This window comes from Spodoptera frugiperda, chromosome 12 (assembly GCF_023101765.2).
Source record: "Spodoptera frugiperda isolate SF20-4 chromosome 12, AGI-APGP_CSIRO_Sfru_2.0, whole genome shotgun sequence".
Classification (NCBI taxonomy): domain Eukaryota; kingdom Metazoa; phylum Arthropoda; class Insecta; order Lepidoptera; family Noctuidae; genus Spodoptera; species Spodoptera frugiperda.
Genome location: NC_064223.1, coordinates 8,328,423 through 8,344,158, shown reverse-complemented (window position 1 = coordinate 8,344,158; position 15,736 = coordinate 8,328,423). Strand labels below are relative to the sequence as shown.

Sequence of the window (15,736 nt, the reverse complement as noted above, 5' to 3'; positions counted from 1 at the left end):
TTGCGTTACAAGTTAATGTTTTAAGTGTTTATATTACAATGTCTGTCACTAGCAATAAGGCTTGGAGATTAAGATGCAGATCGAAATTAAATACTTTAGGGAGTTCCAAGTCCTGTTTTAGTTCTGACAGCTCAAAGAAAAGATTCTCAAGCCCTAGTGGCAGTATTTCTACTGATTTACACAATCTGAACTTAGATAAAAAGTTACTGAAAACTTTTGAAAATTTTGTTCTTCAATTGGACGAATTATCCTTGACTTTGAAAGCCGAAGAACATTTAAAATCAGATGGCTATATCCCTGAATTTACAAGTTATCAAGATATATGTGAAAAGTTGCGCCTCGAAGTCTTAATAGCAATAGATAAAATAAAATTAATTTCATTCTCAGGATCCATTTACAATGAGCATAACATGGAATTTCTTAATAAGATGAATAGTTTAAAGTTTCAACTTTCAGATATTAGAGGCCAATATCATAATGCAATCAAAGATTTCAATTTTCGACTTGATGATGATAAACACTAATTTATGTGAGTTTTGTAATACAAATACACCAATATTATTTGTTTAAGTCATTCTTTATTTTCAAAAGGCACAATTAATTCATAAATTTATCAAAACATTCCATGGATATTAAATGTTAACATTTCATTATAACAAATACAATCATATTTTTGATAAAAATTGAGCCCTCAAGTAGGCCCATGAAAAAGCTCAATGTTCTAGCGTCATAAACTAAGTAAGTACTTACATATGAAATAACGTAATAATATTGTTGGAATGATGTTGTTCATATAACATAGAACAGTGTTGACATACAACTATTATTACAACTGGTATACTCACTGTTTCTCTTAAATTACAAAAATATCTACAATGACAATTATAATTATTATTTATAAAAACCTCCACTGACATTGTTGTGTGATGCATACATGTTTATTGGTGGAATGTGAAGGGAGGTGCATGCTCTTGTTTAAATGCATTCCAGTCATTTAGGATATACTCAATCCACAATGTGTAGTTAAAATAATAAAAAAAATACAGAGGTATATAAAAATCTCAAATGTTTAACATAGTATAATACAAATATGAACTACATTTGAATATAATTTTATGTATACAAAATTTAATTTGGAGATACTATACATAAAAATCCATTAAAATCTTATTTAATAATTTCAATAATAATATCTTATAGACTAGCTGTTAAGAGATACTCAAATTGTTGCAAATTAAAGGCACATATGGTTCTTAATATTAGGAAAAGCGTTATTTTGGCCACATCGCTTTGTTTTATTATTATTTCTATTCAGTCCCAAAAGTAGCAAAGTACAATAAAAAGTTATGACACTCGATTACGAAGAACACATTGGATATTTTAGGCACCATTTTGGATAAAGATTTATATAATTTGCATTAGCATAAAAAACATAAAAGCATGACAGACTTAAAATTTAAAAAAAATAAGACTATTGTAATGCACAATAGCCCACATTATAAAAAAAATATGGCGTCAAAACTGACAGTCTTAATTAATGAGCAATGAAAGTGATATTTTGTTGGGTGGCATTTAAACCATCACACGTTTTCTTACGAAGCATCTACATTCGAATACTCTTCTTATTCTATCGTCATACATTTTTTACATAAAAAAATGTATACGATAACATTCGCACATCAATTCCCCAACTAGAATTGGCAAATACGTTAGGTTAATGTTACGAAAATAACTTCGGTCTGTAATTTGCCCACGATAACAAAATTGTTTGCTCCGACAGAAACCATGTGTTGGTCAATGAAAATGTGATGTTACTGTCCCTTACAAAATATGTCAATGATCGAAATGTCCTAAATTTATTACCTATTTCATCAAAAGTACATGCGCAAATATGCTGGTAAACGCTGAGAATAAATTCTATACAACAAAATATTTACGTTTCATCAAAGGTTAACAAGAACATATCAAAAGTTGTAATTGACAATCATATAGATGGGTGAGTCACACACTCAACGATGAACTGTGCATCTAAACATCAATTTAAAACATCTTCTCTGACTTCTATAGCAAAAACAACCTGATTTATTAATATAAGACTAGTACTCGGCGAAATTAAATTGGATTACCTATATGATATTTTGTTAGACTGCAACTACAGTCATACCCAAATAACAAGTAGGTATTTGGTACATACAATTATCACTATCTTACTTAAGCGGTGAGATGTTTGATGCGGTCGAGTAGCGCATCACAAGTCTTCTTGGCGTCTCCGAGCAACATGGCGGTGTTGTTGTTGTAGAAGATGGGATTGTCTACGGCGGCGTAACCGACACCCATCGATCGCTTCATTACTACCACCTGGAATTTTTATTACGGAATTAGACAAGTGATAATATGGTGTATGGTGTGTGGTGGACAGCCAAGAATATAATTATCTGGGCTCTCCAAGAATATTATTAATATTATGGGTGAATGAGGAAAAATACTATATTTTTAACAGATACTGGGCAGCAGCGCTCTCTTCCTGATCCTTTTAAACTGCGATCTCCAAGCCAAGAATGGAGATTATGGCAAACCCCTCTTTTGTAGATGAAGCCCATAGTCCAGTGGTGGATTCTCACTTATTTCATTAAATAAAAAAATATGAATAATAATTATGAATAATAATAGAAAGTTCATTGTCATTTACCTGATTCGCTTTCCAGACTTTAAGTACAGGCATGCCAGCGATGGGAGACTGAGGGTCGGTCTCTGCAGCGCTGTTCACGGTGTCGTTGGCACCTACGTAAATAATTCAGTATTATTATAATTATGTTACTAGTGAACTACTTAGCTCCGATAAACTCGTTATCAAAGGCGATGAGAACTCTGAAATTAGTCATTTTATTGGCACTGGTTTCAAGAGGTCAAGTTTGTATTTAAAATGACGGTTAGTAGAAATTGTTATCAGATAGGCTAATAACAGAGACATGGGTTGGTATTTCATAACTTACCAATTACTAATACGAGATCAGTTTCTGGGAAATCGTCGTTTATTTCCTCCATTTCAAACACGTCATCATAGGGAACACCAGCTTCGGCGAGCAGTACGTTCAACTGTCCCGGCATACGACCTAATAGTAAAACATACATTAATTACTGGGTTTATATACCAACTTAACATTTACATCATTGTAGAATGCAACTCTAACATACCTGCAACAGGGTGGATGGCGAAACGAACTTTCTTTCCGATTCCCTTTAGAATATCTACCAGTTCCGCGATAGGGTATTGCGCTTTAGCAACACAGAGACCGTAACCTGCAAACAAGATAGATTATGAGTCTCAGTCGGGCTTGAAAGTAGTCGAGCAACTTCGAAGAGTGGCAAGAGAACTGTAACTAAGCCGTAGTGTTTAATCAACGGGTAGTTTTATTACCAGGAGTGATAATAATGTTGGAGGCGCGGTGGATGAGCTCGGCGGCCGAGTCGACAGTGACCTCTGTGTGCGTGGCGCCGGCGGGGCGCGCCGAACCACTGCTCGTCACTCCGTATCCTCCCAGGATTACGTTAGGCAGAGACCTGTTCATAGCCTGAAAATGTATTGAAAAAACGTCTTAAATAACTCTCTACACTTACCTATGGATTTAATTTCCTTGTAATTTTTTACACAAAGATATTTGGTTTAGGATATAGTAGCTCACCTTGCACATGATGTATGAAAGGATAGCACCAGAGCTGCCGATAAGGGCACCAACAATGGTCATCAAAGAGTTGTTCAGCATGAACCCTTCAGCGCACAGCGCCCAGCCGGAGTAGCTGTTCAATACTGTGATCACCACGGGCATGTCCGCACCTAGAACAAAAATTGTTAATTCAATTTTCCGCCTTAATCACATGAAAGTAGTCAGAAACTACAGAGCGCCGCCTGCATGAATCTTAATCATAAAAACTTTCTGTTGGCAAAATTCAATTTTAACATTATATAATAAGATTTATTTTGCAAGAAAAGAAAATAATATATACCTCCGATGGCAGCGGTGAGAGTGAGTCCCTGTATGCCGCTGAGCACGGCGGCGGCGGACAGCAGCGGCAGGCCGGGCACGTCGGGGAAGGCCAGCAGCGCGCCGCCGCAGCCCAGCGACCCCGCCAGCAGCCCCGCGTTGATGGCGTGCCGCCCCGGCAGCATTAGCGGCGCCGACGACAGCGAGCCTTGCAGCTTGCCGTATGCCACCAGAGATCCGCTGTAATTTTTTTTACATGAAATGTTGTCCGCACTATTTCCCCCCTGTGTTGTGAGTGCGTTTACAAACATATCATTCCCGCCCACACCCGGAATAATAATTTGTGGAGCACACTGTCGCTCCGTGTGATAATTAAAACCCGCAACTCGTTGCGCAACAGCCAATTCCCAAGCCAATGCGTCATCCGTACAGTGACTATAATAACCGTGCATCTTGTTTACACTGCTCTTAAAATTACTTACTTACATTACTTTACAAATAATAATAAAATAGGATTTCCCCTTTTACCGATATCTGTATCATAAATATTTTGTTAAGTAATTGCGATTATTTCATTAAGATTACAAAGTATACTACATTTTAAGGCGTGCATTGGCGACGTAATTATTGCAGTGTTATATAATGACTTTTTATAGAATTGTTGAAAACTCACGTGAATGTGATGCCTCCGATGTATGTGCCAAGGAACAGAGATGTCTTCAGCGTAGCGGCGGTGGGGTCCATCGCCATCGCGGGGAAGTCGTGCATGTACGTGGCCAAGCACGTTAATACTGCCGCCATGCCGACAAGACTGGAAACAAATAATAATGTAGTTTTATAAAAAAATCTGGCTTCCCATCTGCAATTTCGACTGGTTGATTTGTATGATATCAGAATAAAATAAATAAATACATAATAGAATTGATGTTATTCTCTTGAAAATAATAAGAATAAGCTATACCCCAATTTATTAAGCAACTCTTTTACAAAAAGACAAATGAACAAAACTTTACCTGTGGAAACCAGCTACAAGTTGCGGGAGGTCAGTGATTTCAATTTTCTTGGCAATAGTGCTGCCAATAAGACCGCCAATACCAGCGACTCCCAACATTTGGGCCAACACTGGGTGGCTTGGTGTGAGCATGCCCAATGTGGCGGCAATACCTCCTGATACACCGATCTATATAGCAAATAGTTATTGGATCAAGTATTTGTAAAATTAACCAATATTATGTTTCAAAATGTGTTTGCAACCTCATATTACTAAAGAGTCAACATGGTTGTAAGTGCCGAGCTGAACCCAAGTTGCCTCGTTTGATAAAGTATGTGCTATGATAACACACATTCGTTTAGACTTCAGAACGAATGCATACAGAACGTCATAGGTGAACTAGACGAAATTACTGCATCTTAATTTGTAAGCATTTTATTTATTTTATAACAACACAATATGTTTACAGTGGAAACTGGATTTTAAGATGAAGTAATTTTTTCTAACGTTCACTGATGTCTCACTGCCTTTACAATGATCAGTAGATTGAAGCTAATGTCATCAAGATTACAATGAGCGGGTCTTGGGCCGAGTCTATAGCTGCGGACACATGCAATTGCATTGTTTAGAATGCCTTTTCAAATCATTGGTTGCAAGACAAATATTTTCCTAAGATGATATAAGTATTTTGTTATCTTACCATTCCAAGGTAATTTCCTTTGCGAGCGGTGGTTTGGGAGCTAAGTCCTGCAAGTGCTCCAACACAGCACAATGATGATGCGAGGTAAGCAATCTGGTGAACTTCAGGGTAACCCTGTTGAAAAGATTATTGTTATTGTCACATTGTACCATGGACACTCCAATTTACGTAACGAAACGCAACATCACGCCTTTTATCCCTGAAGGGGTAGGCACATTACGGCACGTAATGCCGCTATACAATTTACATCCACTTTTCACCATTTGTATTATAAGTCCCATGTAATAGTGAGCCTACTCCAATTTAGTGGCTGCCTTTTTGCGATTGAGTAGTGTCAACATGCCATAGGAGTAAAACATGAGTAACGTAACAGAACATAATTATCCAAACAGATCCTAAAAGGTTTGACACAATGGTTCATTAATTTTAGAAGTAAGGACTAGTTGGCTATGCAACAACTTCCTAAATTGGATACTGAATTCGAGATGACGAAATTATGTTTGAGTAACATACCTGCATGGCAGCAGTTATGTATCCGCCGAGAAGAGCTGCAGCCGGGATTCCATACAGGTATCCATATTCTGGAGGATCAGTTGGCCTACACAAAAAATAAAACAAAGATTAGTCTGGAAGAAAATATGTTTGTTTTGCTTAAATACTGTTTGACTGATGTTATTCTCTAATAATGATTTATGAAGCAGTTTCTTAGACATTTTAGTTTGAAATATTAAGTTATTTACGACTCCTTAGTAACAAAGTCTACAAATGAAAGAAATATAATGAATGCAGTCTCTTTTAAATGAATGAACGAATATTATTGTATACCTTTTGAACATGTCCAACATGCGCTGCGTGACGAGGAAACCGCCGAACACGTTGACAAACGATATAAGCGCCGCTGTGCTCGCCAACCACTGTTGAAGTATGACACAAGTTAATTTCTATAGCCATTGTTTCATCAAGTTGTAATGAACCAAAACAATGTTAACTGTACAATAGTGCTTTTCATTTTATTGCGAATATTTTTGATAAGTCATTAAATTAAATAAGCCAAATAAAGACCGTTCACCAACCTCCCTTAATTTTTTAGGAACCCTAAGCTAAGATAGGAGTGTCACTTAACAAAATTATGGTTTTTAACAACCCATAAGACTTAACACCTGACCATACAAGCAAGGAGTTAGTTTAAGTGTTCCGTCACGTTAAGTAGCTTAGTTAATCATATTATGCGAATTTAATAAGAAGAGTGATAAACAGCTCCACATAAGCTGTTCATCACCAACAGCGCTTAACAATAGATTGTTCTTACAGCTCCAGCCTCCTTTATATGAGAGGGGTTTGTCATAATCTCCACCTTTGAAAACTGATAAATATAAGTATTTTTGTATGTTACCTGTACTGGTGTCTCGGGCAAGTACCCGCCGCCCATGAGGAGCAGGCCCCCGACGGCAGTGATGCCCGACACGGCGTTGGTCACCGACATCAGGGGAGAGTGCAAGGCTGGCACCACGCCCCATACTGTGTGGTAGCCCACCACACCTGTACCAGACAAAATGTTTAGTGATTTTGTCCCATTGTATTAAATTTATTGCAAATTATTTGATGTAAGTCTGGTCTAGAACATTTAATTTAAAATGTGATTTAAGCTAGATGACTAGGACAAATTTGGTTTCAACAAGGTCAGTGGCTAAGCTTAATGTGCTAGAACTGGTTGTATAGCCATAAGAAGATACACTAATTCGCCAAGAAAGGTAATTTAGAATAATTCATTCAGACATACATACAGGCGTGAGATTATCACGCCTGTCTCCCATGGAGGTAGGCAGAGACTATGGAACGCTAATTGTTACGATTTTTACATATCTTTTTCGCTCCATCAACAGTCATCAGTCTTTTCATGCATGCTTGTCTGTTAAGGGTACTTTTAATTTGGCACTTCTTTAATATCGGTATCGCCAATCTGATCCATCTAGGGAGCTTGATTCAGAGTATAGTACATTTTATGTCTATATTTACCTGATAGTGCAAGTGTTGTAGTCATAGTCGTGAAAGCAGGATTAGGCGCCGCTATTCCCAGACCAATCAAACCAGCCAATCCTATATAAAACATAAATAATACATTAATATTCTAATAATCGCAAGAACAATGGATACTCAAATGCAATGCGTAATTTGAATTAACGGTACGAGTGTTGTCTTTTATTGCAAAAACTTTCATGTATTTGTATGACATGGTAAGGATATGACGAATTGATGATTGGGCTCAATCTGTTATTGAAAAGTTAATGTAAATATCCATAATAATGATAATGTAAGTAATTTAAAAAAATGAAGTTTGCACCTGTGGAGTACAAGAAGGCATCTTTCAAGGTCTCGTTGAATGGATTAGGTGGTTCTGGTTTAGCGACCGCGCTGGGTGTGGGCGAGGACGCTTGCACGGCCGCCATGCTGGGTGGGGGCGGGGCCGGCCACAGCAACTCTCCAGCCTTCAGCACTATAGCTCCGCGGGTCACTTCGTCCTCCAAGTTGATGTGGAAGTGGTCGTTTGTACCTTTAACACAGAGAACATTTGAATCATTAGCATATTTATGAAGTTTATTATACAGTACACATATAAAAGGAAGCAAAAATATTAAGGTTTTTTTTTATTTTAAGATACTTTTTTCATCAAAACTTCCTAATCAATTACCCTCACAACGATTGGGTAGTTATCTATTTATTAGTTAGTTATCTTAGTCAAAAATAAATGATTTCGACTTTTCAATACAATAAAGTATTCCAAAATAATCTGAAACTTTCCCTATATTATCTAAACACCACAAAACACTTACCCAAGCTGAACAGGAACCCGGAGATGTTGTTAGCATACAGCGTGGAGGCGTGCGCAGGCATGCGGCTGGGCATGTCTGTCAGGCCGATGTGTGTCACCCCGTGTATCTTGGAGATCTGGCCTTTCTTCGTCGTCTGAACATTGCCACCCATCTCTGCTGCCAAGTCTACTATGACACTGCCAGGAGCCATGTCACGGACGGCATCCTAAACACGGAAATTAATTTTTATATTTTTTTTGAATAATACAATTAAACTGTATGTAATATTATGTTTAGCGGTTAAATAAATAAACAAGTTGCTGTTTGGTGAGGTAACTCGACTAGTTTCAAGCCACGCCAGAGGCTCATATTCATGAGCAACCTTGACACATGATGATGCTTGAAACTAGACGAGATATCTCACCAAACATAATTAACACTGTCTGGGAATCGAATCAGCTACCTTGTTTAGCAACACACTAGTGAGCGAACAACTAGTCTGCGACAATTTACTGACGATATGAACTCAATAGCTAATTTAGGTCTAGTTTCAACAATGATGAACATTAATTGAAAGTAATTGCTACGCCATAGTAGCTTTAGTGTCGTGCTCTATAACAACATCAACATTGCGAATTACTTAGTGATTAAGTCAACGGATTCAATTTCATTTTATCTTTAGCGATCAAATTATTTTATCGTGTACGCTTGCCCATCGGTTAGATAACATTACATTATTAGTACACATAAATAAGCACGAGGTCTCTGTACTGATAATTCTCTATTACTAATCATGGCTACTGTTTAGAGTAAAAATAATCATTAAATTAAGCTTCAATATTTTTTGTTTGTACTTGAATTCCTAGTAATGAGAGAAGCTTCAAGGAAAACCTAAAATTATTTAAAGGATAATTAGATAAAACTGCGCTTAGTAAATTATATGAATATTTATTATTTACTAGCGGTACGCTCGTTTCAATGGTATAAACAATTTCAGGTCTAAAATTAAACGATTTCCGGTTTTCGAAATTAACCACTTGCTTTTTGGTATATCGCGTAATGATTATTTATGAAAGTAGGTAAGTCATTATTATTTTAAAGATATTTCAATTATATTTAATTTTCTTTAATATCAATATCAATGTTAAGTACATTGATATAACTTAAACAAATACCCCACATAATTTATTTACCAATACTTGTAAGTACAACAGATGTGCTCCATATAACTGGTGTAGAGCAAGATATTGATAACACGGACAAACAAACAATAATTCTCACGCTCGTATCTGTTATATCATTATTTATTGTCACCTAATTATATTACTGCTCATTGCTAAGCTCGAGGTCTCGGCGCTCATCCCCAGCAGTCGAGCAAAATATTATGAGATTTCTAGATTACTTAGTAAATTATGAATCAATCTGGAATCACCTAAGTTCTGTTTTTGAAATAAGAATGCGGTGTTATTTCATTAATACACTAATGTAGACGCTACTAACAACTAACAAAAAACAGTTAATTATAATAGCTAAATATTCGGCTGTATTTACTTCATATTCGCGAGGATAGCGTGCTCAGAATGTTTACCTCATACATTAGAATGTGTAAATAATTAGATATGTACAGTACTGTACATAGTGCTAATTCGGTAGCATCATATCATCATATTATTGAAAATAAAATAATGTAACCTACTGATAACATATACGAGGTGTCTGTGATTTAGTATTATGTTATACTTCACTTCACTTCACATATCCTATCTACATTTACAGATAGTGACTTTTATTATGTACGGAATAAAGACGTTCACCAAAATTGCAGGCGAAAATTCTAGACTATTACATGTATATCGTATGTGTGTAACTTAATTACTATAGGTAATTACAATTTTAAATAAAAAAAAACTACGTACCTCGAGAATCAGGACTGGCGCTGGTTTTCCAGGAATAAGCGCAGTAGTGATAACTACGTCAGATGTTCTAGCCTCCTTACCGAGGAGGGCCCTCTCAGCGTCGAGGAACTCTTGACTCATCTCCTTCGCATATCCACCTGCGCCAGCACCTTCCTCCTAAACGACGCAAATAAACATACGTTACAAGGGTCATTCAACTTGCTAAACAAGTGGTCGCCAAATATAGTCGAATTATAATTGGTTGGAACCGCCACACTCTTTCGTACGTTTAGGTAATTTATTGCGAAATACTCATGTATACAAATAGTTACATTCCCATTATGTAGAAGTTTAATCAACAGGCTGTATGAACTTTTATCATCGTGAGTATATTTACTTTTATCAATCAGAGTATGTTCATACGTTATTACACTCATTACAATGTGTAGGTGTATTCATATTATCTTCAGCAATATACCAAAATTATTAAATGCTTTCAAGGTCTGCAACTTGGAAATATGTTTGTAAGTCGATAAACCTGTCGTTTTGGGGGAGTAACACTTATAGTGTCCTTGACACTTATAAAATGTAATCGACCTTTCGAGAATGAAATGTTAACATCTGTAGGTATATTATATAATGTTACGTTAGACATATATACTCTCATGATAACATTATTATATACTAGACAAACAATGAATTAAGCATGCCTTAAAGTTAGATAATGAATGAAAATAAACAAAAATAATAACTAAAGTAGCTGATCACGAAGTGGTAAAATTACTTCTCAAGGTTTGGTGCATTGACTGTTGCAATTGACTTAAGATTTAGCAGAACAAAACAAACGTTACAAATAAAGTGAATAAATATTACGTGACTACGTATCTAGAACTACGAGTCATTTGATCTGGAAATTACCATTGGCGATAGCAGCCAAGGGCAGGGTGGACGCTGCACCCCAACCACTAGGATTAGGGTACACCCACCTCTGTAAACAAATAATTTCATAAGCACACGTCGCCTGATAACACTGACAATACACGTGATACATCGCATAATGGCAAGTCTGCGGTCATACGAGAAACGTGATACGGATACTTTGACCGCACAGTTGCTCTATGTACAATGTTATATTAACGTTGCCAGCCTTCTACTTATAGATCACGCTGCAGGTCTTGTAGGTGCACGGCAAAATAGCAAGTGACGAGTGATGGTATCATGAACCGTAACAAGCAAAAACGAAATTAAGTTTATTCAGGTGTAACAGCAGAATTTAACTACAACAGTTAACTTATTCTCGTTCTACTAAAATTTTCAACGTCACTTATTTACGGAATTTTATTATTTTATTGCTATAACGATACCTCAATAAGAGTAGTAATAAAGTGCTCTTCTGCCATGTAATAGTAAAACACAGAACAAATACATTATTGATCATTGACATGTTTCGGATTAAGACTCAGATATGGAGATTGTTGATCTGACCTTCATGTCCATTGTGATGAACTGCGCCCCAAGACTCTCGATCTGCTCACGCACAGCCGGGCGGGTGTCGAAGGCCCTGACGGCGGCGCCCATGCAGCGAGCTTGCGCGGCGGCGGCCAGACCCGCCACGCCGCCGCCCACCACCAGCACGCGGCAGGGCGGCACACGGCCTGCAGCCGTCATCTGACCTGGACGCAAATAACAATAATTTAATTATTCTGTTTAAAATAAGTCAGAGTACTTCTCATTCCCCACCATCAGTGACCACACTTGACTATGTTGATATTAAATGTAGCTTGTGAGCATTTTTTTATGTGTAAATAATGTTTAAATTAAACATAATCGTAATAGATAAATAAGACATCTCAGTAATGTTAGTGCATAGATAGACTTCTGTTACATGAATACAATGTAGCTTGGGAATGATTTATAAGGCGTTAGAAATGTGAGTGTCAAAAGCAAATTCAAATAAACAAAACATTTACGAAGTAAAACTTACCAGAAAAGAATCGAGGGAAATGGGCTGCAGCTTCAATCACTGCACGGTATCCTGCTACATTTGCCATGGAGCTGAGCGCGTCGAATGCTTGGGCGCGACTTATACGAGGGACACAGTCCATTGCTACAAAAAAAAAAGAATCATTCAAAATTCAAACAATCCAAGGCCATTTATTGTTTATGAGAACTATTTTCTTTCTACAGTATTCTTACCAAATGCATTGACATTTTTGTCAGCCAGCTTCTTTATCAATTCTTGATTTTGGGCAGGATATAGAAATGATATAAGTGTCCCTTCAGGTCTAACACTTTGTACTTCATGGTCTATTAGTGGGCGAACTTTTAGAATTATATCTGAAATTAATAAAAAAATTATAATCATATTCTAAACTACACAAATATAAAAGTAAATTATAAAAACTGAATATTGAGATGATTACCAGATTGGAATGTGTCCTTTAAGCTAGTAACTTTTGCTCCTGCTTCTTCATAAGTTTTATTTGGAAAATTAGCTAATGCTCCAGCATTTTCTTCAATATTAACACTGAAGCCCTTCTTAACTAATTTGCTAACTACTGCTGGTACTACAGCCACTCTGAAATTATCAACAAATGGTAATACAGTAGAACTCCAATTATCCGAATTAATGGGGACCGGGACCCATTCGGATAATCAAATATTCGGATAATCAGATTTTTTTTTTTAAAATTGCCATTGATGAGAGTAAAAGCTACGTTTTGAAATTACACAATTTTTTTATTGAATTAAATTGCGGGGGAATTCAGTGTAGGCACAACGGCAAGTCAAGACTTGACGCGCAAACACTAGCTTCGCAGGGGGGGGGAATAATAGCGCACTTAGACTTTTTTTGGACAATTTTTGTGATTCGGATAATCGGCGATTCGGATAGTCGGAGTTCGGATAATTGGAGTTCTACTGTACTGCTATTCTAGAAAATGTATTATATTGCTTGCAGTTATTAGATGTACTTTTAAATACCTTTTCTCATTTTCCCAGATTTCCTTAGGTATACCTACACTAAGTTTAGAGTATGGTATGCCAGGAGTAGGAGGTGCTGTTGCTGAAGAACTTGAAAGCCGGTAATGCCATGACCGCTGCAGAGGCTTGCGAATACATAGTAATCTCACTGACCCAGACATAATGGCTAGTTACTGTAACAAAAACAAATGAAGTTTACAATGGAACATTTTACTTGTATCTAATTATGTGAGATAGAATCTCACATAACTTATTCTATCCCTTATCAAATATCTGTGCAAAATGATGATACCTATTAATTATTAATGTTTAATTAATTATTATAACAAACAGTACTATACTTTGTATAACTAATGGTTTTATATCTAATCTAACTAAATAATTAATTATTAACATAGGTATGATATGTGAGAAGATTATTGTTCAAGTCTTAGTTTAAAACCAGTAAACTATTAATTACATCTTGTTAATTACTGTATCAAGAAATTGTAGTAAATAAAATACAAGGGAACAAGGCAACAAATAACAAGTGGCTACACCAAAGTAATATAATTGTAATACATCATCTTCTTACTATTGAAAGATTCAGCATGGTAATTTAAAAATGCTATGCTTATTATATTCTTACAGGTTTTAGATCACCTCTCAAGGAGAGAGGCTTCTTGATAAATCTTTGGCTGTTTATTTACCTTGTGTAAGGTGATTATTTACTTTAAATCAAGTTTAATTACATAATAGCATATTTTTTCATAAAAGATAAGAAATGCGCCTGTGAATGTAATTATTATTGTAGATACCTATCACTTAGGCTTGCTATCAGATTAAGCTACACAAAATGAATTTACGACCGGATTTTACACCATGTCACACAATTTTTATGAAGCATGCAGGTGATAATAACAATATAGGTCACAAATTAATACCACTAGAACGAGTACAGCTAAAAATATCCACCTAATTACTGGACCGATTTTTTTCAGCACTTCAAGGAACAAAGAAAACTGCTATAAAGTTATTAATAAATAACACGTTTCATTCAATACGTTTGCTGAAGCCGGCTTTTAGGTTTGTGGCGTAAACTTTGCTACTTAATTATTATATTCATAGACGTCAATAAAAAATGAAATGTATTGTGAATGAAATCAAAAACTTCACGAAGAATGTAGACAAGACGGTCTTCAAAGTAAATATATTTAGACGGACGAACAAGTGACGATGAGCGTAAAGTGAAATGAGGGCACTAAAATTATTATTCTGTAACAATTCGCAAACTATTTAAAATGCCTTATATATTCCCAGACAGTACGTCCTAATCCGTAGCTCGCAGCTCGGCGTGCCCGGTACGGTGGTAGAGTTGGCATTTGCAAGTGACTGGATTCGATAACGAAATAATTAAAAACAGAACTATAATAATTTATTACCGGTTGGGTCTGTTCGTTTCGTGAGCCAAGCACTCTCAGCCAGTCAGCGGGCAGCAGGCGAACGGCAAAACGAAGAATTCCAGCAAGGCGGCAACCGGCAAAAGCAATTGATAATATCCGATTAAGATGTAACCCTGCCGTTCGTCGCACAGTACGTGCGCTGAACAAACTGCACTGACGCTTTGTTTTCAAATTTCAACTTTCAAGTCTCTCTCTCGCTCTAACAATGTCTCTGCTGAGTTACACTTACAGGGTTGCATTTGTAAGAATAAAAATTCTACTGATATTGGCCAAATTGTTTTTCATGGTTCATTAGCAGCGTATTAGAAGTTTCAAGAGACAATTGTTTGGAAAATAATGTAATGTGATTGATAGCTTCTTTATATAAATAGAACTTATAGTGCAAAACTATCTTTTAAAACCTAAAGTACCGAGTTTGATGAAAGTATTAATAAACTAAACAAAAAAATATATTTGGCGAATTAGCATTGTTTGAAGACTGTATTATTCCGTATTACATAATATACTAAACTTATACAGTTAAATTGCTATAAATTTAGTTGTATTCACATACATAAATAGCAATTCGGTTAATTATAAAATAAATATTATAATAATTTCAAAGAACATCTTTGCATACTCTCTTATACACCTTTCGTTTGCGTACCTAATGAATAAATAATTGGTTTTATGGAATAAAGAGGAAGTAAACGTAAAATTGAAGCTCGTATTTTTTATTTCATTTTACTACTAAAAAGGTAGAAAATAAGTTATTGGTCATACTGATTCATTTTGTGGACTGAACATTTATCGACCTAGTGATGTCATGTAACAAAAATATCGACAACAATAAAAAAATAATATGTTTATTCCTATCATTTATTGATTATTATTATGACATAATTAAATAATAAATAGTTTATTCAAAATAGAGAGTCCAATTGCTGACTTGAT

At 35.9% G+C, this 15,736-nt stretch overlaps 1 protein-coding gene across 1 annotated transcript; it reads right to left on the bottom strand.

Annotated features, from left to right (window-relative positions):
• Nucleotides 1–558: 558 nt before the first annotated feature.
• Nucleotides 559–14,989, bottom strand: LOC118262413 (NAD(P) transhydrogenase, mitochondrial). The gene is made up of 23 exons (XM_035573736.2): nucleotides 14,783–14,989; nucleotides 13,362–13,534; nucleotides 12,803–12,957; nucleotides 12,576–12,716; nucleotides 12,364–12,486; nucleotides 11,865–12,052; nucleotides 10,401–10,556; nucleotides 8,506–8,710; nucleotides 8,016–8,225; nucleotides 7,691–7,771; nucleotides 7,068–7,213; nucleotides 6,500–6,588; nucleotides 6,188–6,272; nucleotides 5,675–5,788; nucleotides 4,997–5,163; nucleotides 4,657–4,794; nucleotides 4,006–4,223; nucleotides 3,684–3,835; nucleotides 3,419–3,572; nucleotides 3,196–3,300; nucleotides 2,994–3,113; nucleotides 2,690–2,781; nucleotides 559–2,358 (listed from the first exon to the last, which is right to left on the bottom strand). The coding sequence occupies exons 2-23, from the start codon at nucleotides 13,520–13,522 to the stop codon at nucleotides 2,212–2,214; spliced, it is 3,147 nt and encodes a 1,048-aa protein (XP_035429629.2). The 5' UTR covers nucleotides 13,523–13,534; nucleotides 14,783–14,989; the 3' UTR covers nucleotides 559–2,211.
• Nucleotides 14,990–15,736: the final 747 nt, after the last annotated feature.

Excerpts from the sequence above, each read along its gene's own strand:
- LOC118262413 (XM_035573736.2), bottom strand. The coding sequence starts at position 13,522 with ATGTCTGGGTCAGTGAGATTACTATGTATTCGCAAGCCTCTGCAGCGG. Across the intron at positions 12,053-12,363 it reads TTTCCCTCGATTCTTTTCTG|GTCAGATGACGGCTGCAGGC; the intron begins GTAAGTTTTACT and ends ATTTGCGTCCAG. Across the intron at positions 4,795-4,996 it reads CTTGTAGCTGGTTTCCACAG|TCTTGTCGGCATGGCGGCAG; the intron begins GTAAAGTTTTGT and ends ATTTGTTTCCAG.